This window comes from Ustilaginoidea virens, chromosome 4 (assembly GCF_000687475.1).
Source record: "Ustilaginoidea virens chromosome 4, complete sequence".
NCBI classification, from domain to species: domain Eukaryota; kingdom Fungi; phylum Ascomycota; class Sordariomycetes; order Hypocreales; family Clavicipitaceae; genus Ustilaginoidea; species Ustilaginoidea virens.
In genome coordinates, this window is record NC_057319.1 from 5,257,394 (window position 1) to 5,280,243 (window position 22,850).

General features: G+C 54.9%; 7 protein-coding genes across 7 annotated transcripts; 4 read left to right on the forward strand and 3 right to left on the reverse strand.

The window, feature by feature from the left end:
* Positions 1–1,254: 1,254 nt before the first annotated feature.
* On the forward strand, positions 1,255–3,537 carry UV8b_05915 (uncharacterized protein; the record flags this gene model as incomplete). The annotated part of the gene is made up of 2 exons (XM_043143412.1): positions 1,255–1,262; positions 1,449–3,537. 2 exons carry the CDS (start codon positions 1,255–1,257, stop codon positions 3,535–3,537), a joined length of 2,097 nt encoding a protein of 698 aa, XP_042999345.1.
* Positions 3,538–4,838: 1,301 nt separating this feature from the next.
* UV8b_05916 (uncharacterized protein) lies at positions 4,839–7,854 on the reverse strand (the record flags this gene model as incomplete). The annotated part of the gene is made up of 4 exons (XM_043143413.1): positions 4,839–5,321; positions 5,424–7,177; positions 7,258–7,547; positions 7,634–7,854. 4 exons carry the CDS (start codon positions 7,852–7,854, stop codon positions 4,839–4,841), a joined length of 2,748 nt encoding a protein of 915 aa, XP_042999346.1.
* A 2,757-nt stretch (positions 7,855–10,611) lies between these two features.
* Positions 10,612–12,348, forward strand: UV8b_05917 (uncharacterized protein; the record flags this gene model as incomplete). The annotated part of the gene is made up of 2 exons (XM_043143414.1): positions 10,612–11,920; positions 12,038–12,348. The coding sequence occupies 2 exons, from the start codon at positions 10,612–10,614 to the stop codon at positions 12,346–12,348; spliced, it is 1,620 nt and encodes a 539-aa protein (XP_042999347.1).
* Positions 12,349–13,537: 1,189 nt separating this feature from the next.
* Positions 13,538–14,131, forward strand: UV8b_05918 (uncharacterized protein; the record flags this gene model as incomplete). Its single annotated transcript, XM_043143415.1, has 3 exons — positions 13,538–13,615; positions 13,707–14,028; positions 14,103–14,131. 3 exons carry the CDS (start codon positions 13,538–13,540, stop codon positions 14,129–14,131), a joined length of 429 nt encoding a protein of 142 aa, XP_042999348.1.
* A 3,400-nt stretch (positions 14,132–17,531) lies between these two features.
* Positions 17,532–18,413, reverse strand: UV8b_05919 (uncharacterized protein; the record flags this gene model as incomplete). The annotated part of the gene is made up of 1 exon (XM_043143416.1): positions 17,532–18,413. One exon carries the CDS (start codon positions 18,411–18,413, stop codon positions 17,532–17,534), a length of 882 nt encoding a protein of 293 aa, XP_042999349.1.
* Positions 18,414–19,800: 1,387 nt separating this feature from the next.
* On the forward strand, positions 19,801–21,177 carry UV8b_05920 (uncharacterized protein; the record flags this gene model as incomplete). Its single annotated transcript, XM_043143417.1, has 4 exons — positions 19,801–20,070; positions 20,140–20,223; positions 20,287–21,074; positions 21,144–21,177. 4 exons carry the CDS (start codon positions 19,801–19,803, stop codon positions 21,175–21,177), a joined length of 1,176 nt encoding a protein of 391 aa, XP_042999350.1.
* A 42-nt stretch (positions 21,178–21,219) lies between these two features.
* On the reverse strand, positions 21,220–22,784 carry UV8b_05921 (uncharacterized protein; the record flags this gene model as incomplete). Its single annotated transcript, XM_043143418.1, has 4 exons — positions 21,220–21,298; positions 21,359–22,128; positions 22,247–22,330; positions 22,389–22,784. 4 exons carry the CDS (start codon positions 22,782–22,784, stop codon positions 21,220–21,222), a joined length of 1,329 nt encoding a protein of 442 aa, XP_042999351.1.
* Between the last annotated feature and the right edge of the window lie 66 nt (positions 22,785–22,850).

Genomic DNA, 22,850 nt, shown 5'->3' on the forward strand with positions numbered 1-22,850 from the left:
AACTAACAATGGGCGCCGCCCGCGCACCAACGTGACGGGTCCTGCTGGTATATTTTCTGGCCAGCTATGGGCTTTCGAATCCGAATCCGATATTCCATTCCAGCTGGTCCTCTTCGCTCCTCTCGTGCACCCACCAGCTTCTTTCCGTCAACTCCCAGACCTAATCTTGAGTACAGTACAGTACAGTACCGTCCGTCCCCGCACGACCTGCTCGGCGCTGGCCCAACCATCCATCCATCATCCATCGATCCAGTCAACTCGTTCCCTACCTAGGTACCGGTACAGCCATACATAACCTTCAAACCAGCAACAGAACCTGCTTTTCTTCCCCCTCCCCCTCCCTAAGGCGTGATTAGCATTACATCAATAGCAACCTGCCTGCGCCGGCAACCCGTCTGGTCTCTTTCTGGCCCTTGCCTGCGCTGGCTTCTTCCCCCCCTTGCCGCTTGGCCGCGCACCCGGGCCGGCTGAGAGGTGGTGCCCCATCGCAAACACCAGACGAGCACGAACCGCCTGATTCAATCCATCGACCCCCTGTCGGGAACTTCAGCAGCATCCCCTCCCCCCGGTCGCAAGCTCGCGGCAAGGCGCCCACCTTTTTGGGAGACGGCCGGGCCGGCCTTGGGCTGAACTAGCGATAGTCAACATCATCATCATCACCCTGCAGTTCCCCCTCCCCAAGCTCCCCCCCCCAATACGTCTTGGCAGCCTGCGCCTCGCCTCGTTCTGCGCGTCAGACCAGTCTTCTCCGCACTAGTCGAACCCTCCGAGCCTGCCAAAGGACGGCTGACTCGACCCCCTTTGACTTTTGCGTGGCCAAAGGAAAGCGAAAGTCTCGTCGACCCGACCTCTGCTCTTCTTCTTCTGGGCCGAAACATGCCCTGGTAATACCATCGGTCGACCTGCAGCCTCGCTTCGTTTTCCATCACTTTCCTGGGCCGCCCGCGCCGCGCTGCTTGCTCGACGCAAAAGTGCGGCTGACGCCTTGCCGACGTCGCCAACGTCGCCGTCACCGCCCGGCAGTGTTACGCTCCTCTGTTACGCTCATCCTGCGACCGGTCGACCAACAGAGCCTCGTCGGACCCAAGAGCCCCAACCTTGTTTGCGAACCCTCGGATCCCCTCGCCGCATATTGCGTGCTGCGTGCTGCTTGCTGCTTGCTGCGGCCAGCGTCGTTTTTCTTTTCAGTCCTTGGGTTTATTGCCCGCATCCATTCTTAATACAGGGCTCTAAGCCTTGCACATTCTTTCCCCCATGGAAACGTAAGTGGGAAAATCAGCTCGAGTTTTGTTTGTCCTTTGCACCAGACCCTCTGCCCGCCACTCGTGTCTTGATTTTTCCCCCCAAGACATGGTGTTACACCGCCGAATGTTCCTCCTCCCCTTGTGCGCCCTCTACCTTACCCAAGACCCATCCAAGTACTCCCTGCAGTCGCTAAAGTCCTCCAGCTTCTTCTTCACACCGGGTTGGTCCCAGCACCACCAACCCTCCTCCGGCCGAGCGTTGGGCCACTTGCGCTCCCTTTCGTCCGTCGCCGCCGCGTCACAATCTACACCATCGTCCCCTGCACCGCAAAAGCCTCGCATACCTCTCAAGTCACCATCCACGCCACAGCTACCGACCATCTCCTTGACCCCGTCCCACTCGTCCGATCTGAGTGACGACATGAGTACCCTACCGGATCCTCGAAACCGGCCCAAGACGCCCGACGATGACGAGCCAGAACCCGGCCGGAAGCATCATCCCGACCTGGATGGGGAAGTTGCCACCTTGAGCACAAAACTCATCAACGCAATCAACCACCAGACTCTGCTCGACGACACGCTGAGCGTGACGCGCCTCGAGCTGGCCGCAGCCAAAGACCACATCCGGCAGCTGGAGGCTCAAAACGCAACCATGCGAGACACCCTCCGAGGACACGTCTGGATCCGTCGTTCGACCCTCGATGCCGAGAAGAAGGCGATGCAAACCGAGAAAAAGGCCATACAGGCCAAGATGGCCGAGGAAACCGCCAAAAGGCTCGAGACGGAAAAGGAGAAGCGCAAGATTGAGCAGGAGCTGGAAAACCTGACGACGGCCCTCTTTGAAGAGGCTAACAAGATGGTCATTGCCGCCAAGGAAGATGCTCAGGCTCAGCACGACGCCTTGCAGCGCAAGATTGATCAGCTCAAGGCTCAGCTCGCAGACTCGGAAAGCCTTCTCAAATCCCAGCAGGAACAGCTGTCGGAGCTGAAACGAGTCATGGAATCAATGGCCTCGGAGCAGGATGACCAAACCTATGGCACCGCGCCGCCATCACCGGCCATGGGGAAATCACACGAACCCGAGCATGACGGGCGCGCCTTGTCCAGGGCTGCTGGCACCGTGCCGCCGAGCCCTTTTGTCGAGACATGCGCGCCCTGCCCACCCACCAGCCTGCATCACCTCCTGCACCCAGTGTTGCGGACGGACCTGACGGCCTACCACGATTTCCTCAACCTGGCCAGGCTCTCGCACAACAGAAACTCCCCCGGCCGCGGCTCCTCGACGTCGGTGAGTGGATTCAACGCGTTGGGGCTCAGCTTCGGCACTCGCCCATCCAGCGCTTCCGCAAAAGCCTCGCTCGGCCCTTCGGCTCAAGTTCAAGCTGACCAGAGCGCTCCGCAGTCGCCAAACACGCCAGCCTCTGCGGCGAGCAGCGGTTCCGCCGGCGCGCCCACCTCACCACCCCTCAAGGAATCCCGCTTCTACAAGCGTGCGCTCGTCGAAGACATCGAGCCGACCCTGCGCCTCGACCTGGCGCCTGGCCTGTCGTGGCTGGCTCGCCGGACGGTTCTCGGCTCCATGGCAGAAGGCTCCCTGATTGTGGAGCCCGTCCCCGCGAGCGCGAGCGCGACGCACTCTGCCGTCGTCAAGCCCCAGCTGCACCCGTGCGCTCTCTGCGGCGAGTCGAGGAACGACGCCCGGTACCTGCGCAACCATCGGTTCAGGACGAGCGAGGCGGAATCGGCGCAGCGGTACCCTCTCTGCCAGTACTGCCTGAACCGCGTGCGCTCGACCTGCGACTACCTCGGCTTTCTGCGCTTGGTCAGGGACGGTCACTGGCGAGCGGATGGCGAAGACCAGGAGAAGGCCGCCTGGGAGGAGAGCGTGAAGCTGAGGGACCAGATGTTCTGGGCGCGCGTCGGCGGGGGCGTGGTTCCTCACGGATACGGAGCTCCCGCCGATGGCGAGCGCTCGTCGAGGACCTCGCACGAGTCGGAGGGTTCTCGCAAATACTCGACGGATGCTGCCGGCAGCACGCTCGAGAAGGAGCCCGCGTCCCCTAATAACTACTCGACGGAAGCTGCCGGCACCGCTCACGCGAAGGAGCCCACATCCCTCGGGCCAGAGAACCTCTGCCGGGCAAGCATGTCCAAGACGGCCGAACCGCGCACGCCGCCGGAGCAAACGGACAGCGGATGTCTTGCAGGCGCGGCTGTGCAGTCGCTGGAGCCGACCAAGTTGGACGATCCAGACAGCCCAGGCAGCACACCAGGGCATTCGATCACGGTGTGAGGTGCAATCGCAAATGCTTTCGTGCGGCCTGGTGATGACGGAATCTGCAACCGTTTAATATAAGCAGCGGACCTGCGCGCGATATGCAACCGACATCCATGTACAGTAGTATTTTCGTTTCTCTACTTGTGTTTCTGTGTCTATTTTTTCCCTCTCTGTTCTGTCTTTTATTTTCCTGTTTCTTTTCTTTGGTCTCCGTGTCTTTTCCTTCTCTGACTCTTTTTTTTTTTTTTTCCTCCCTCTCTTTTCCATCTGTCTCTTCTTTTTGTCCCCTTCTCTTATTATTTCTTCCTTTTTTTTTTTTTTCCTTTTCTTGTTCTTTCCCCCATTTCTCACCGCATCCATCCAAGTGGGCCTCGGCGCAAGCGTCGACACGGGCGTTTTTCTTCCTCTTCTTCCTTTTTGTTTCCCTTTCTCAGCCAAGCCACCGTCTACTTCTGGGGTTTCACGAAGACATGGCCGGGAGCACGCGCATTCTGCATTCACGGGAGTCTGGGGGCCAACGGGCGCTGCTTTCTTGACGCCCGACGAAACATTTTATTCTCTTTTCTGGGACGGGCGTGTGCCGGGCGTGTGCCGGGCGTGTGCCGGGCGTGTGCCGGGCGTGTGCCGGGGGCCAAGGTCAAAAGCGTACATGTAGTTTATGATGATTATCACTGGGCTGGCGAATAATGCGGGGCGGGGAAATGATACGGATCAATATAATCAGGTACCTGCGAGGGCGAAAAGTTTCGGGGTGCAGCGTAGCTTACGTAGGTACATACATACATGTAATCTAACGTAGCATGCTGTTTCCGGGGCGTGGTGACATGATGAAGAAGAGAAGCACGTGGAATGAATCCATGGCTCCCAATCAGATGCAGCAACCCAACATATCAGCAGGTATTTTCAGCTTTGCGTCTTTCCCCCTCCCCCATTTGCGATTTTCAATCCCCCATTTTCCCGGTTTTGCGACGTCTACCTCTGGGACTGCGTCTACATACTCTTGGCTCATGTGCTGCCGCCTACATTGGCTGCTGCTTGGATCGAGTGGATGAGAAACTTCTTCAGTTCTTGGCTCCTAGTCCTCTTCCGGGTCCCCACGACCACCAGATCCACTTGATTTGCAGCCCTGCAGTCCTGCAGCCCGGCAGTCCTTGGCACCCTGTTTTCCTATCGTATCCTCGCGTCGTCAGATTTCAAAAACAAAAGCGAAATAAGGAAAAAAAAGATAAAAGTTTGGTGTAGAGTATTAAGAGACTTGAGATACCACCCCACATAACAAACCCCCCCCGCCTTCCTTCTCGTCCCCCGTCCTCTTTCTACAATTCATCACGGTGCGTGGCTTCTTGGCCTTCGCTGGCGGGCTTGGCCTTCATCTGCTCCGCCTCCTTCTCGCCGTCACGGCTGGCGGCCACGTTGCTGTCAGCCTCGGCCTGCTGCTGGTTGTCCTGGACAGTCTCTGGGTTCACGCCCTGCACGTCGGGGTGCGGGGGCGCCACGGCGGCATGCCCGGCCGCCACTTCGTTGCCGCCCTCGTCGACGACTCGGGTTCGCGTCTCGTACCTGGTCTCAAACTTGACCTTGCCCTGCAGCGCCTTGACTTGCTCCTCGTTCAAGAGGTTGCCGTTTTGGTCTCGGTACTCGACTCTCTGCTCTTGGTTAACCACCCTGGCACCAGCGGGCCCGGCATCGGCAGAGACGCCGGCTCCTCCGGGCAGCTGGCTCTCCAGGACAGGCGGCGCGGGGCTTGACGAGCTGGGGACGTTGGAGTCGGCCTCGTAGCCGGGGGTGTACTGATCGTACTGTAAAACACATTGTCAGTATCTTTATTTTGTCATGTATATATATATTGGGCTGGACGGAAATGGCCATGCGCGACAAAGTCACCAAGAGGCACTGCTTACCCGGTCAAAAAAGGTGTTGCAATCCCAATCCCATTTGTCAAACAGCTTCACGCGCTTGCAGTCGTTCTTGGTCCAGCTGTTGCCATAGGCCAGAGGGGAGTACAGGGAGAAAGCGGCGATGGAGAGGACCAAGAACAGCATGGTGGCTGCCTTGTTCACAACCGCGTTGTCCTTGGCGCCGACTCCTGGAATTCGAACCGTCAGGAAATCAAACAGTTGGCAGAGAGCGACAATGGCGAAATACAGAGCAGGGAAGTAGTGGTGCAGGAACAGCTGACGACCCATGAGAAAGAAGGGGAAATAGTGAAGAGCCCAGCCGAGAACCGAGGTGCCGAGCTCATAGTCGAATCTCTTGAACGTGGTGCTGGCGTAGTCGTCGTAGCTTCGCTGCCATCGCAAAACGGCGACAGCCTTGAAGAGGAACCAGACGGCGATGCTGAGGGTGGAGGACCACCAGATGACGGGGTTGCCAATGAGGTATATCTGCGTGTGGTTCTTGCTCCAGAAGTTGATGCCCCGTCGAAGAAGGGGCCAGGACTGGGGACGCGAATCCCAAGCGTGAGAGTCCGTGAGACCGGCGTTTGTGGTCCACATGACCTTTTGGAGCTCCCAGAACTTGCCGAAAAAGCCCGGGTTGCGGTAGTTGACCTTTTCTGTGCCTGGGCCAAACTGTGGGTGTTCGTTGTGTTCGACGTACCACAAGCTGTTTGGCAAGCTGCCGCCACGGGCGCAAGTCACCTCCTGCTGCTCCGAGGCCCAATCTGGAAGCTTGACCTTGTGGGAGAACAAGACACAGCCAGTCATGACGTGAACCAGACGGAATTTCGTCTCAATGGTTCGAACGCGCTTCTTGGCAACCGAGCCTTTTGACTTGGACGTGACAATTTCAACGCGGAAAAAGTCGTTTGCGTCACCGTCGAAGCCTTCGTATCCGTAGGCGGAAACCTCGTTCTGCCAATCGGCTTCCGTGACGGGCGGGCGAACATCGTGGGAGTGAAGGCGACGGTGGGTAGGGTAGTGGAACAGTCGAAGAACAGCTCCGTTCTCGATGAAGATGGGGCCGTCGGGAAGATTGTCCCATGCCATGGTGCCGTTGATGGGGTTGCCTTGGCTATCGAGGGGTTGCGTCTGGTTTTCCAGGAACCAGATGTTGTTCTCGTCCTTGTGAGGATACAGAGTAATCTGCTGCTGCTTGCTGCCGGTAGGATACATGAGAGAGTGAGAGTGCAGGTAGCCACCTTGCGTGTTGACGTGTCGAATCGAAACGCGGCTACCAAAAACAACGTCGGCGGCGACGTCCTGCATGCCCTTGCTGTTCAACGTTGCCTGGAACTCGGAGGTCATGAAACCGTCGCCGTCTCCGGGGTTGACCAGGCAGACAAAGTGGATGGCGAACATGGCCATGTAGAAGGTGAGTGGGATGACAATAAGGCAGAAAGCTCGAGCCATGAAGTGCTTGGTCCAGAGACGCATGGTGACGTTATTGTTGTCTCCAAGGAGAACCCAGAGTTGCAGAAGAGTCAAGGCGCCGACCCAGGCAATGGTAAATAAACCGACCCATTTGATGCTGACAGTAATGCCCAAGCCAAGCCCCGTCATGGCCAGCCAGAACCACCAAACAGGCCGGAAAGCCTTGGCTGGTCCTTGCTCATGTTGGTTCGTAAAGCAGGAGAAAGCGAGCGCAGTGAAGGCGGTGGCGGCGACCAAGGGCGAGTCCAGGAGGATCAGTCGAGCCTGGGTCAAAAGTCCGTTCTCTGGTGCACTCTTTGTCAGCAACGCCGCGGCGAAACCACGTCTGGGAGGGGTGCATCAGCTGGCGTCGGACAAGACGTACCAAAGACGATCAAGGATGCGCCCATGGCAGCTGTCACGGTACGGCATCCAGCCGCCTTGAGAGTGAAGAACATGAAAGGAACCAAAAGAATACCGCACAGGGCGGGGAACAGTCTCATGGCTACATAAGGAACCTTGGGCTCCAGGTAGTCTTTGCCAATGTCCTTGAAGTCGAAGTTGCCGTCGAATCCAGCCAACCAGCCGGTCAAAGCGATGAGCATCTTGGCCAGTGGCGGATGCACGTCCATGAAGAACTTGCCCTTGATGTATTTCGATGCGAAGCCGCCGAAGCTATAAATCCCCAAGACGTGGTGAGACCATGCATGGCTCGACAAGACCAGAAGCGCGCTGCCGCAGACGGCTAATGGAGCACTTACTGCACTTCGTCAAAGACGACGCTGCTGGGCTGATAGATGCGGAAGATGCGGACCAGGGCTCCAAGCAAGGTCAGTCCCAGACCGACTACGTAATCGGAGGATGGCAGCTGGAAGATGTCATGGTCCTCCACTCCGTCAGACTTGTATGAAGTGATTTTCGCCTTGCCGTTGTTTCCCTGCGGCCGGGGACTCTTGTTTCGAGCGTAACTCGACCGCGCCATGATTGTATGAGAGCCTATGGCCGAGGTCTCAAATAAAGGGTGGTCCGTGTGAAGTGTTGATCGAGGAGCCTCGGTGGGCAAGGGCAAGGGAGGGCAAGGTGACGAGGGCAAGGGGAAAGGGAACCAAGTTAATGAGAGTGGTGAAGAAAAGACGAAGTCATTAAAATGGCGGCATTGACCGAAATACCGGAAACCAATGGCCGAGGAGAAGGAAATGTCTCGAACCCCTTTGTGAATGGTTGATTAGCGGAAGGAATTGAGGATGGGAGAGGAAAAGGCCAGACCAGAAGGTGGGAAAGGGAATAAGGGGAATGAATGCCTCCTCAGGCTCGAGCCTGTCAGGCCCCTTGGTGCAGAGCTGGTGTTGGAACTTGGAGCTACCAGCAGTCTGGTGAGTGCATGTGGCAACATTGGCAGGCGAGCCGTGCAAGCCCATGCATGCTACCGAGTACGGAGTACTGCAAGGCTCTACGGAGTACGGACTACAGAGTACGCTCCAGCAGTCTAGCAGTCCCGCTCCGGGTGCCAGGGTGCCAGGCCAGATTTCACGATTTCACCCCAGAAATAGCCAGCTCCGCTTTAGCAGTTTAGTATCCTGCGGACACTCTAAACGCTAGGTACCTAGTAGGTACTAGTCTATATCTAGTACATTATAGATACTCGTTTATACCTGGAATACTGTAGGTGCTAGTCTACACCCTGCATATAGTAGGTACTCGCCGATACTTAGTACGCTGTAGGTACTAACCATGCTCTGTACTGTAGCGAACGCAAGGCATGCCATTGCTAACATTGATTGAAGCTAGCGAACCAGACGTGCCCCTTCGTTTCACGCCGACTGACGCGTCTATGCTCGTGTCTGGTTGCATTCCAAACCCTTGGACTTCCACGGTTCCATTCGCAGGTCGAATCGGCGGCAGCTGGTGACGAATCTGCAAATGTCCTACAGGAGCTGGAACGTAAGACGCCTTGGTCCTTCAGACCCACGACCCCTTGCCATTACGGACAGATGGATGCATAATGACAAATGGGCACAGCCCGTGCCTCGCTGTCGGACGCAACAGCGATACTCCGTACGGACTACACTGTAGTACTTGACCTCACTAGCAGAATATAGGGGGACGCATTGCACCTCGCTCCGAGATGTCGACACGAATTCTTTTCATTCTTTAGCCTCTACGGAGGACCATAAAGATTGACTCATCCGCCAGGCGCGGCCGGCCCATACTTTGTGGAAGGCACTGCGACGGACTCTCGAGTATCCACCAATGGCTCTGCGTCGCGTCGTCGACTTGTGGGGGGCCACTGGCCACTTTTTCAGCCCTTTCTTTAGAGGGCGCACTACTCCGTACTCCGTACTCCGTACTCCGTACAACCCAGTTGACCCCTTTTCTTTTAAGAGAGGCTGGTGGATGGTGCGTGAGGACTTGCATAGTACATACCTACCCAGAGATATCTCTTCCCTGCCTTGCAGCAAACGATTTGCCTGTCAGTACGGAGTGCGGAGTACATGTAGCCTGTTGACACCGTCCGGCTCCCTTACGGAGTACTCCATAGTGGGCCGAGGATAACCACATGTCAACCGGCCCCCGCGTCAATCAATTAATTCAATGGCGACTGCTAAGAGCAATCACCCACATAAATGACAGTTTCGAAGTTGACACGCAGGCTGGCTGGCAGCTGCACTGCCAGTTTGGTCAACTATTTCTTGCCATCCGCGAGCCCTTGCTATCCTTGCTGTTTTTGAACTTCTGGCAAGTGGAACTGTACACGTAGACACAGCGGGAAGGAACACCTGAACATGCGAGAAAAAATTTTCGAACATGCAATGACCCTAATCTTAAAACAGAAGATGTACCTTTGCATACATTTTTCTATTAGAAGCTATATACTAGCTTTGTCTCCTTTTTGCTCTACTATTTCTCCTTTTAACACTACTACCACTACTACACCACATTATCACGACTTTTGCCCACGCAATAGTCTTGAGTCTTGGAAGCGATTCTGATCACACTGCACTAATTAGTATTAGCAATCGATCGAAGGATCTCTTATTATATATAGGGCGCGGGCAGGGTACTAAGGCAGCGGGTGATGTAGGTAATGCATCGTTATGTTAAGGGTCACGTGTGCTGTGGTGGTCGCACCTTCCGCATCTATCAGCCCAGCAGCGTCGTCTTTGACGAATTATATAGGAAGAAGCCTGCGTTAGCTTACCTAGAGCATCACCCGGTTATACGGCGCCCCCTGTTATTGACAAGAGTCTTGGGCAAAGAAACCGCAGGCAGCCTTCTAGTGCCAGCTGCGAAAGATGCCTGCCGCGAAAGACGCTAGCTGTAGTAAATGACTATTTCGTACGAGAAATGCCTACCGCTATAGAAAAAATTAAAAAAATTCAATAGATGCCTGATGCAATAGATATCTACTGCGATAGCTGCCTATTGCAAAAGAAAAATAGATGCAGCCATCTCTCGCAGCAGGTTATCTTCGCAGCAGGTTTCGCAGCTTATTCCGTAGTGGGGCATACTCTCAAACTAGCCAATCAGACTTACGTTTTCTGATTTACTAGCTTATGTAACCACCGTAGGCTGTCGTCGCGGCCCTGCCTGGATTAACGTAAACCCGACCTTTCGTCGCGGGCCGGTGCGTAGCCTTGAATAATTGCTTGGCTTCCCAGCCAGAAAACTCGTGCCAAAGAGACGCAGCCGACTCCAGCCAAAACCGCGACCCCAACGTCGACGGAAAAAAAAAAAAAAAATGGCTGCAGCTGCGACAAAGCCGGACCCGGCGACGGTCCTGGATGAGCTCAAGCCTCCCTCCGGGGTCGTTCTGCCGCCACGCGAGATTCGCAACATCTTGGAAAAGACGGCCGGCTACGTCGCGCGAAACGGCGCCGTGTTCGAGGAGCGCATCAGGGACAAGGAGGCACAAAACCCAAAGTTCAGCTTTCTGAACCCGGCCGACGCTTACTTCGCCTTTTACGAATGGAGGCTGAGCGAGATCAAGGCCGGACGGGGTACCGACATTGCGGCTGGCAGAGCCGGCGAAGCGCCAGCCGAGCCTGAAAAGCCCAAAGGTCCCCCCAAGCCTCCCGATTTCCAGTTCTCCGCTCGCATGCCGCGCATCAACCAAAAGGACCTCGAGGTCATTCGTCTTACGGCCCTCTTTGTCGCGAAAAATGGCCGGCAGTTCATGACGCAGCTTGCCCAGCGCGAGACGGCCAACCCGCAGTTTCAGTTTCTGATACCCAACCACACCTTTCACATCTTTTTCCAACACCTGGTCGACCAGTATACGGCGTTGATAAGAGCCGCCGGCGCCGACGGCGAGGGCGGGAAGCTCCAGGCCGAACTGACGGCCGAGCTGGAGCAAAACATGCAGGACAAGTACCGGGTCCTCGGCAGGGCGAAACAACGTGCCGAATACGGCAAGTTCCAAGAGTCGGAGCGGCAAAAGAAGGAGGAGGAAGAGGAAATGAAGAAGCAGGAATTCGCGAGGATTGACTGGGGAGACTTTGTTGTCGTAGAGACAATCACCTTTAGCGAGGCGGACGAGACGGCCAACCTGCCGCCCCCGACCAACCTTTCCGAGCTGCAGTATGCGTCCCTCGAAGACCGCAACAAGGCCTCCATCAGCGCCAACTTGCGAATCGAAGAGGCCTTCCCTGACGAAGACCTCAGCAACAATGGTCTTGCCGCCGCGCCGCCATCCACCCAGACTCTTCCCGTACACCCCGCATATGGCGTGCAGCAACAACAGCCTTCGCATCCGCACCCACAGCCAGGCCAACCGGCCGCCGCTCAAGCATATCCCAATGGCTCCCAGCCACAAAAAGCTGCCCAGGATGACGAGGAGGCTCGCCGAATTCAAGAACGTGCCGACGCTCAAGCACGCCTGCAACAAGCGCAGTCGGAAGCCAGAGGCAGCGCGCCACCAATGAAGATTCGAGAGAATTATGTACCTCGAGCGGCGCAGCGAACCAGCAGCAAGCCTGGAGCCCCGACGGCTCTTTGCCCCAACTGCAAGCAGCAAATTCCTATCAACGAGCTTGAGGCCCATATGCGAAGTAAGTTGCAATTCCGGCATGCTGGTTTTTTTTTTTTTTTTTTTTTTTTTTTTTGCTTTCTCTCCCTCGCTTTTTTTTTTCTTTGCTTTCCCCGTTACTAATCTTGACGGGTCATAGTTGAGCTCTTGGATCCGCGATGGAAGGAACAGAAGGCAGCGGCAGAGTCTCGATACACGGCAACGATTACTGGTTCGGAAATCGCGCAAAACCTCAAGCGCCTTGCCAGCCAGCGCAACGACGTTGTTGATCCCTCGACTGGGCAGCCCATCTCGGAAGAGGAACTGGCGAGGAGAAAACGAGCGGCCGTAAACCCGCCAGAGGTGCAGCAGCCAGACAGCAGGCCACACCCGGCGAACCATCCGCATAGCGTAAATGTGGAGGAACAGATTCGGGCGATTCATCAGAAGTTTGCGGCGGACAAGAAGTGATGGCATGGCGGAGGACTCTCGACGATGAAATTTCCAGTCAAGAATCCCGCCAAGAATCCCGTCAAGGATCCCCCGTGGCCCCGACAGCCTGTCACGTGTGGACGCCGGATGTTGGCAGGAGTGGCAGCGTCATGTGCCTGCCGAAGAACACAACAAGCTATCCGATGCCAATACGTGGACCGTGGTGGACAAGAAGAAGAGGAGCACGATTACAGAGACGACGGGATAGCAGGAGGCTGCACCATGTGTGTAGAAACCCGTGCAGGATGCATGGTGCGGATGCTGTATGCTGTATGCTGTACGATAACGATACCAAGCGTGATGGAGGGATATATACAGCCAATTTCAACGCGTCGATAGGGTGGAAACGGGCCGCCGCAGATTAGACATTCTCGGTAGAGCCGAGCAAAGTTCAAATTCTTTTGCCCGTCGACAGCAGTACGTGGCGCCTGCTGGAGAGCTGATGTCTGGTCCAGACCGGACATGGACATGGACATGGACCATTCCAAGCGGTTGCAGTGAACACATGCAGTGAACGAACGGTGGATGCGTAGTGCACTTAGCGGCTGCCAGCACCGAGACGTCCAGTCAAGCTGGTTCATGCTTCCCCGCTTTGCCCCCGATGGATGGGGTCGGCTGGCGCATGGGGTGACGTTTGACAGGCCGCACAGATGCTGCCGCCCACCTGGAGGCTCGAGAGTAAACAGGCACGGTGTGGTGTCACAGCCTCACAGACTCACCAGCACCCCACCTCGAAAACCAACTTCATTCTTCGCTCCTGCTGAGCCTCCACGTCGTCTTGCACCAACCGAGCGACATCTGCGGCAGACGACACCAGCGAAACCCCCGCGGCGCCCTATTCCACGGCCTCCCCGCTTCAGGAGCACTCGGCCGCTAATCCGTCAATCCTTCTGCCGTCCTCGAACCACGCCCTGCCAAGCTTGGCCGTCACCATCGTCAAACGGCCACCGTACCTCCTCATCCGAAGCAAACGAGGGCTTGACGTAGCAGGCCACCCTCCGCCCAAGCCCCCCGCCCCCCCGCGTCGTCGTCCACCCGCCTCTCCCGAGTCCTCGTCCAAACCGCCAAACTGCCTGAGCAACAGGACACCGGCCGGGCTGCCGGCCCCAACGCCCCCGCCGCCTCGCCCTCCTCGCCGCCCAAGAGTCCGTCCTTCCACCGGCCCATCATGCAGGCCATGCCTGACACGCGCCACCAGAGCTTCGACGAGATCTACGGCCCGCCGGAGAACTTTCTCGAGATAGAAGTCAGTCAGTCCCCCACCATGCTTTGCCAACCGCGGCCTTCCGGGGGGGGGGGGGGGGGCTAAACGATGACGGGTTATTTTTTTGCGCTAGATTCGCAACCCCCGAACGCACGGCATCGGCCGCTCCATGTACACCGACTACGAGATCCTGTGCCGCACAAACATCCCGGCCTTTAAGCTCCGCCAGAGCAGCGTGCGCAGGCGGTACTCGGACTTTGAGTACTTCCGCGACATCCTGGAGCGGGAGAGCGCCCGCGTGACCATCCCCCCGCTGCCGGGCAAGGTCTTCACCAACAGGTTCAGCGACGACGTCATCGAGGGGAGGCGCGCGGGCCTGGAGAAGTTTCTCAAGATTGTGGTGGGGCACCCGCTGCTGCAGACGGGCAGCAAGGTCCTGGCTGCGTTTGTGCAAGGTACGGCTTTTCCCCCTCTGCTGTGGTGGAGCCGCGGTTGGGCTCTGGTTGCGCTCGCGTGCTGATGTGTCTAGATCCAAACTGGGACAGAAATGCGTGGTGAAAAGCGGGCGTTGGGACGGGATCGTGTTGCTTTCTTCTTCTTCTTCTTCTTCTTCTTCTTCTTCTTCTTCTTTCTTCTTTCTTATCGAGGTGGAAGGGAAAGCGTGTGGACGTGGTGGGCGAGACGCACGCACTCATGCAGCCGTCGCTGTCGCTGTCGCTGTCGCTGGGCAAGTCTTTTGATACGTCTGGGAGATTGGACATGGGGACGACATGTTCTTGTTTTCTTCTGTATCCCTGGGTGTTTAGGCCGGCATGAGGTTGCTGTTTCTAGTCACTGTTGAGTACCGTGTCTATCCGAGTATCCGGTTGCATGCGTTGAGCGGGCTCATCTGGTGCGCAGTGCTCCGTCCATGAACTCAGGTGGCTCATGTCGTTCGCATACGACTAAGTGGTGCGAAGCCGTGAGGAAAGGATGTTGTTGAACCATTACACCAAGTACGTGACGCCACACTAAGTGCGGCCTTACCAGGCTTCCTATAGCTTCTTTTTCATAGATGCCAAGTATCAGCGCATGATTCACCGTCCAAGATGTTTCCCGTGTTGAAGGTCTAGCTCGAGCTACTCTTGGGGCTTGCAGCAACGTCGGCGTGTCAAAGGTATTCCTTGCGTAACACATACACTCTTCGAAATGATGCTGCCTTGCAAGCTGGTTGCTGTGGCATTGGACCTGCCGGCAGTGGCTAAGCCATCGCCAAGGGGTATATGGGCATCTCGATATCCGTCCTAGCCTCGGTGGGAGAGTAGCAGTCGAGGTGATCTTCGTGGCATCTTGGAGAATGCCGGCCTTGACGGCTGCTGCCTCGTAGCTGCGAGTCCTGTAGCGGGAGCACGTATTAGCAAGACCATTGGGCGTTTGTTCACTGGTACACAAGACAGGAAATATATAAACTGACAGGCCGGATTTGAGGAAGGAAGGCAGTTGTATTTAGCTACCAGGCATTTACCTAGCTACCAATAACGATGATAGTAACGGTGTCATTGCTGATTTGCGTGTGGCAGTGTCGAAGCCAGTACTACGCACCTGATAGAAGCCGTCGAGATTCTAGTGCAAAGTACCGGCAACAGGGTTGGTGTTGTATTGGAGACTCTGGCCTTTCCTCTTGGCTTAATGACTCGACATTCCCAGGTTGTTCTGCTTGCACGAAAGGTGCACATGTACCTTGCTGAAGCGAAGCTGCCGTCTTCTCAAACAGCTTCTCCGAGTCATCTCCAACCAATGGCGTGGTATTGATCTTGCCATCGCCAGCCGGCCGTGCAAACCTGCGATTCACCGCCAAGAATGGCAGGCAGGTGGCATCTTGCATCATTCCCTCACCTTGAGCTCACTGCCCCATACCGATGATGGTGACGATATCATTGTTGATGCTTGTCACGTCCTTCTACTCCCACGGTAGATGATTCTCGTCGCCGCCATTTACCGTTGGTGCTACTGCCCTCGCGGGTAAGGCGCCGTCTATTGTCCTCCTTCCCAGGCTTTGAGTATCGCTAGGTGACTGGAAGAAACACGCCGCGAGTCTTTTTTTTGTTTCTGCGCAGATGGAAGTGGACATCACCCTGTGTTTCAATGTCTGGACCTATTTTTCTTGGATTTTGCCAAGCATTCTCTGCGATGGTACGCGAAAAGCAGCATCGCAATAATGCTAATAAGGAAAAAGGACGACAATACTGATAGGCATCTATGTACCTAGGCTGGCAAGAGGGGAGGTGTCTCCATGTACGACTCATGGGCCGGCTAGCAAGAACCTCAAACTCCAGATCACCAAACAGACGAGAGACGTCAGCATGCTGACAAGCTGGTAAAGTGTGAAGGATGGGTTTTTTCTACATCTGACCATGGCACGGCGGGACCTATGTACGACAAGATAGCAGAGACGCAATACGCAACGACCGCTCAGTTTCAATATTTTTTTCATGGGCCGGGAGAAGGAGAGCGGGCGTTTTTTTCTTCCTCTTTTCCCTTTTTTTTTCCGTTATTTTTCAAGGACTCGTTTTCTTGTTTTTATATTGCTTTCTTTGTATTTCTACCTCTTTTCTGTTGTTTTCGGTCAAGTTTTCTTTAGAGGTTGTGGGAACGACCAAGGGGTACCTATGCGATTGCGCAGGAATGTACGTGGTACGAAGTGCCAAAAGATATATAGAAGCAGAATAAGACTGATGGTTATTCTAGGAGGGGAGAAGTCTGGGGCGACGATACCGAATTCCCATCGCTGAATTCACCATGTTTATGCTTTCTAGACTCTTGTCTCCGTCGAGTATATGCTGCTTGGAGGTCTATCCGGAGGCGGTGCTGCATTCTGCAGCATTCAACTTAACCTATTATCTTTTTCCTGTACATGAAGACATGGAACGTTTACATCGCGCTGTTTGCAGTGGACGGTCTGCCCCCGTGGTGCATTCAGAATCCAGGGATTTATTTATACGGTTCTCATGATGCACGGGTAGTAGTATTTCTTCCCTCTCAAAACGGAGAGTATCGCTTTGGAGGTAAAAACGTTGGAGATTGGAGGGTCTACAACCCGTCTACGCCTGCACACATGAGTTCATTCTACACAGGGCCAAGCGGAACGAGAAGGGCACTGGAATCGATACTATGGATCCGCACTATGTGCTCTAGAGGGATACTGTCAACTAAATCGTCGAATACACAACTAAAAAGTCAGAAAAGTCCAAGTCTGAATCTAGAGTGACACGCCGCAGCAAAGACCGCGTCAAGAGCGCAGGAATCGCCTTCTATAACGGCGAATGCATTAAAATCTACAACCGCATACCAGGGGCATCCTCATCGGCAGTATTACCTAGCTACCTATGTAGAAATCCTCGCAACACGGTCTATCGATAGATTCAGGGCTGCTAAATAGCACAGTAGCTAAAAGCTTAGCAGCTATTGGTAGAGCGGACCTGCTCCAAATCCGCAGTAGAGCACCAGAGCTGTCGACAAGAGCTCCGACGTTTGCAGGGGATAAAACCCCGGCAGAAATTGCCTCTTTTTGTGATAAACTCACCGGTTTAAAAGAGTAAATCGACTCGGTAGAAAGTGACTGGGCAAAGTTCGCTTAAAATGTTATAACTGCCTTGAAGACATTAAACGGTCAAGTAAATAGCATATATAAGAAGACAGAGGAGCGTGGCACCTCATTCTGCTACTTTTGTACTGCCTGAAAAGAGTAATTATTCACTGCTGTGTTTCCATGTATCGGCCACTGCCGTATTGTGAACGCTGACAGGCATCGTCTCATCCTCGACGCCAAGTATATCAAGTATATACCACTGATGAGGAATCACGTAATACAGACAAACGCCACCATCGTAGTTTTTTCATCACAAGCGTCATATGCTTCAACCTGTGGTGATGACCCTGCAAGTCGCTCCCAGCGCGTCACGCACCCGGCGTGAAAGCCTCACCTCCTCTTCCTATCCGCCCGCTTCTGCTCGATGCTACTTTCAAAAAGCCGACTCAACGGCCTCTTTCCCCAGAACAAATACCACACGGGATGCTCATACCCACAGGCAGTCGCCGCGTCTTTCGCGCTCCACATCATGCCGCTTTCCACCTGGTCCACCACGAGGTAGTCGAAAGTATGGGCTGAACTGACAGCACGGCGATTATTGGCCCCCCGAACTTGTTCGTGGGCAAAGACGTCCATTCCCTCCATCGAGAGCGCCAACATGTTCATGGTGAGGGCCTCCGAATCCCTGGCCACAAACTTTATGTTTTTTTGCCCTCCCTTGCGCAGGTTCACAAAGGCCACGCCCGCCAGGCCTCGGCAGCACTGGTAGTAAAGGGCAGCGACGTGCCTGACCCGGGTGGCCTCTGCGGGCGTGAGCCCGGGCGGCGAATCACGCGCGGGGCTCAGAGGCCAGGTGATCTTGTTGCCGCAGTAGCTGAGGCGCAAGAGGGTGTTGTCAAAGTCGATCCAGCGGTGGCGCTCGTGCAGTGTGGGATGCAGCTCGTGGCCGACGGGCTGCCCGTACAGCTTCCTCATCCAGAACCGGGCCTCGGTGCACGAGTTGCCCACGTGGTAGGGAGCCTTCCCCACGGGCTTGAGAGTGAGGCTGGCGTCAACCTCCCATATGCAGGGGCGTCGGAGGGCCAGGGTCCAAATCGCTTCGCGGATCTCGGGGGGTAGATTGGGGAAGCCGTGGAAGGTGGTTGTAGGGAACGGGTTGTCCCCTGGTTGTTTGCTCCTGCATTCTTTGCAGTGCTTGTGGTTTTTGCACTTCCTGCAGCTTTTGATGTTGCTCTGGTTGAGGCCGTGGCGGCTATTCTTCTGGCCCTTCATGGTGCGAGGCGGCTTTGCTTCAGGGTTGACGGTGCAGAATCCAATGCTGCGCGCACAATGCGATGACGATCAAATTTGATACAAGTGGGATAAGTCGACGCAGAACCTGATGTTGTGTAAGACGTGATGATTAAATCTGACACGTCATATGAAGTAACAAGTTATTGAGAATCTGATATTGTTCGAGCTCTGACAAGTCTTAGAATCTGATATCGCTCAAGCGTCGAAATTCAAAATGCTTCAGGAGGAAGGAAGAAAAGTCCTGGGCTGCAAGACGAGAGAGCCCTCGCTTTATACCCCGGAAAGCGGAGACTACTGTGAATTGAAGATGAAGAGGGCGTCGAAATCTGCTCTGGTTATGCTTTATCGAAATGTGCGCCTCGTTGAGCCTATTTTGTAGAAGCACGTCTGATAAAGTCAGTCGGCGCAAATGAGTTTGAGCATGGGGGCGGCTGTGCGAGTTAGTTTCCAAAGGCTATCCCTATGAAGGTGCTAAGGTGCAGCTTTTGTACCAGACCAGGGATTAAGCTAATAAAAACACAATATGTTAAAGGGTATTTTGGCGGGCGAGGAAATAGTATAATAGCGTAAGTATCCGCAATATCTAGATTTACTAGACTTATGAAGCGCTGCGTCGCACTTCGTGTAGGGCGTATACGGCGTTATAAGGCGATTCCTGCTAATCTGGCCACAGGCAATAGGCCTCGTCGGGCCTTATCAATAGGCTGTTTAATGTAGCAGGCATACATCCTAGTATTAGTTAGTAGATCTATTATAATTGCCAGAATCACTATTTAAGGGTCTTCGTGGCGAAGGTTTGGCGGCTGGACGGGTTGCCATGGAGGTACCTGCTAGGTATTCAGCAAACGCTGCACCTTAGCGCCTTGAAAGGGACATGGATGAATTTGAAAAAAAGCTTTAGCAAGCGTACCATTTCACGCCCGTTTGGGGTTGATGCTTGGTGGCGCACGAGGCTAGGAGTCGAGGACGGACCGGGCCGTTTGACCACCTGCGCCGTTACCTCGTATCCCCTTGGCCCTGATAGTTGATGATTTTTTGACATTTTTCATATTGGTGTCCTAGGCAGAGGGAGGCTGTAAGGACATGCTGGAAGCGATGCTGCTGGTTCCACTGATGCTGTCGTGCGACAAGTTTCTGTTTTGATTCATCAATGTCTGGTCACTCACTGGTGGCAGGCAGCGTTTGCCCTTCCTTGGCTACGACGGCAGACTGCCATACTGCATACTGTGCCAAAAGGCGAGGCGCACCTTTTGCTACACGGTGCCCTGCCCTCTGCATCACTACCTCATATCTCCGATGATCCTGCCGAGAGGCAAGGGGAATTCAAACGAGCAGACATATTCTTTCTGTTCCAGGACCACCCACCATGGAAGCCCCGAGACGAGACCATGTCCGCCCAGAGAGGTCGCTGATACGAGCAATCTCCAACGCCAATGTATTCTTGCTGCTTGTGCCGCTGGGTTTCATCGCCTACGCAGAGAAATGGCCCGACGCGCTTGTTGCGTCCTTCAACCTAGCTGCCATCATACCGCTGTCGGTCCATCTCTCTGCTGCGTCAGGCGCGATTGGCAATCGATGGGGCAGCTTGATAGGCGGGTTGGTAAATGCCACCTTTGGCAACACCGTCGAGCTGATTGTACGTCCTCGACTCCTTGCCAAGAAAATCAAAGAAACGCAGCAACTGACTTCTGACTGACGATTCAAGGTGGGTGTCCTCGCCGTGCTTCGAAATGAGCCTCGCATGGCCCAGTCCATCATGGTTGGAAGCATCTTGTCGGACATTCTCTTGGTATGTCTCGGCCGGTTGGCCCTGGTGCGCTGGCATCCATCAGGCTCGTCTAACGAATCGCAGGTTCAAGGGTGCTGCTTCATCGCAGGAGCCCGCAGCACAGGGGTCCTCCAAGTCAACGCGGCCATTGCTGACACTCTCTCCACGCTCATGATCATCACCACGGTGGCTCTGGTCCTACCCGCTGCCTTGTGCTCTACGTTGACGTCCAGGGGGGGCAGCTTCCATGTAGACAGCATGGTCATCAGCTTCAGCCGCGCTACGGCAGTGGTCCTCCTCGGCGTGTACATTGCCTATCTGTATTTCCAGCTGAAAACCCATGCATCCATCTTTGTGGATCAAGAGCAGGATGGGCAAGACGAAGCGGACAACCGTATCGACACCGAAGCAGAAACGCAGGCTGCAACTTGCTCCGTCGACAGGCCATCTATGCTAAAAGTCGCGGCCGCTAGAGTCATTCTGGTCAGCTCCGGCCTCATCATTGCCAAATGCACCACCAACTTTATGGAATCCCTGGACGGCATGGCCGAAACACTGGGAGTTTCCAAGACTTTTGTCGCCATCATTGTCATCCCCGTGGCTAGCAATGCCTCGGAAATGGCGCAGGTGGTGGATGCGTCTCGGAAACAAAAGATTGACTTTGCCATTGGGGTTATAATTGGGAGCATCCTGCAGATTGCCCTGTTTGTTCTGCCGATGCTGGTGATTGTTGGGTGGGCGTTGCGCCAAAGAATGGATTTATATTTCGAGCCGTCACAGACGTACATCCTGCTGTTGGCCGTGGTCCTGGTCAACCAGGTGCTACAGGACAAACACTACACGTTTTTGCATGGAGCACTGTTGATTTCCGTGTACGTTGGGAATTTTAAAGAGTCTACCCTTTATTTTAAGCATGTTGCTAATCTGTATCTTGACCGCAGGTATGTGGTTGTTATGGCAGCCTACTTCACATGAATTACGCCTGGCCGGCAGCTTGGCCGAGCGACACAGTCAGTGTCATGGAGTCGTCATGCCAGAAGAAGGACTGCTGGCGCCTTCGGGTCGAAGGTATAAAGCCGTAGCAATGGTTAGGTATCTGCAGACAAAACTATTAGCGAAGCGTTGCATGGCCAAGTGACTGGCGACGACAACTGACGTTCCCATGAGCATAATTCCTTCAAAGTACGTCGTCTTCCCATGCTGGACCAGGTACGTCATGATCAAAATGGCCAACAGGAAAATTACGGTTTCAAACAATCCGAAACTGAGCCTCATGGGCACGCCCACGGCCCACCCCAGCATCACAAGCATAGGCAAGATGAATAGCTCCGTGTCGAACACGTTGGTCATGATGGAACGGATAGCAAAGTCCAGCCTGCTTATCTGTTCAGGCAGCGGACTGGCATCCGACCTCGTGTGCCGTGCTATTGTCACAGCTTTCGTCAAACTGCCTGCTTGTGGCAACACGACCATCGCAGCAAAGGACTCTGGAATAGCCAACGTCTTGGACGCAACCGATAACCTGGAGACAAGATAGTAGGACGATGCGAATGTGCAGAAGAGCGCCGCTAGGCTCGTACGAAGGAGGTGAGCACGGCTGCTGCAGCTGCGGCTGGTCCCTGAAGCCTCACGGGGACTGCCGGAATTACGCGGAAATATTCTGCGGTGGGTTTGGAAGCGAAACACCAGATATGCCAGGAATAGAAGCATTTGGACGACGGACGTGGCGCGAGAGAGGAAGAGATGGTGGTCTGGTAGGGAATGACTGCGAGCCTTGTTCTCCTGGCCGGCCAAGGCCATGACTGTCGGGATGGCAAGGCAGATGGATGCGCTCATGACGAGGGACGACATGATGGATGTTCGGGCCTTGCTGAATGTCTTTTCTTTCTTGCCGTAGCTGGCGACGAGGAAGCTGCCTCCGAGGACCTGCAAACATGATGACTGTCAGTTGTGCTGGGGTAAGTTGGCAAAGAGCAGGTTTTTTTTTTTTTTTTTTTTTTTTCCTCTTTCTTTTTCTTTTCGGTATTTCACTTGGACGACTCACAAATAAGCAATATGTCAGGATACTGCCTATCATGATTCCCTGGGCAATGCGAGTCTCATTCAGGAAGAGGGCGCAGATGCCGAGCTGCCAGTTGCCGTTAGCCGTGGGTTGGAGGAAGTGCGTGGTTTGTTTGTTTGTTTACCGCAATCTCAGTGGCATTGCCCAATACCGCCCCGAGCAACCCCCCCAGGAGGGCGGAATCGCCCGTGGCGACGAGGACAGAGTAGAGAATCAGCCCGGGAAGAGGCACCAGGGCCATCAAGTTGAGCAAAAACACGGTGACGGCTGGTTGCTGCAGCAGGCCGGCGATGATGCCAGCCGGGGCAAATATCAGGAGCGCCTTTGTGGGACTGGAGTAGAGCTCCTTCAACAGGCCGCCAATCTCTTGGCGGGTATCGGGTTGCATTCGCAAAAACACGGACGGGGTTCGGGCGATCCCAGGAGGCGGAGGCTGCGATTCCTCGCCATCCAAGAGGGCGCTGTTGTCGGCCATGGCTCTTCGACGGGCTCGGATGGTGTCGGGCAGAACCTTGGCCATGGTTTCCGGCCTCTTTTTCTTTAATTTTTTCCCGCGTCGGGATTTCGATGGATTGACCGGAGGGGT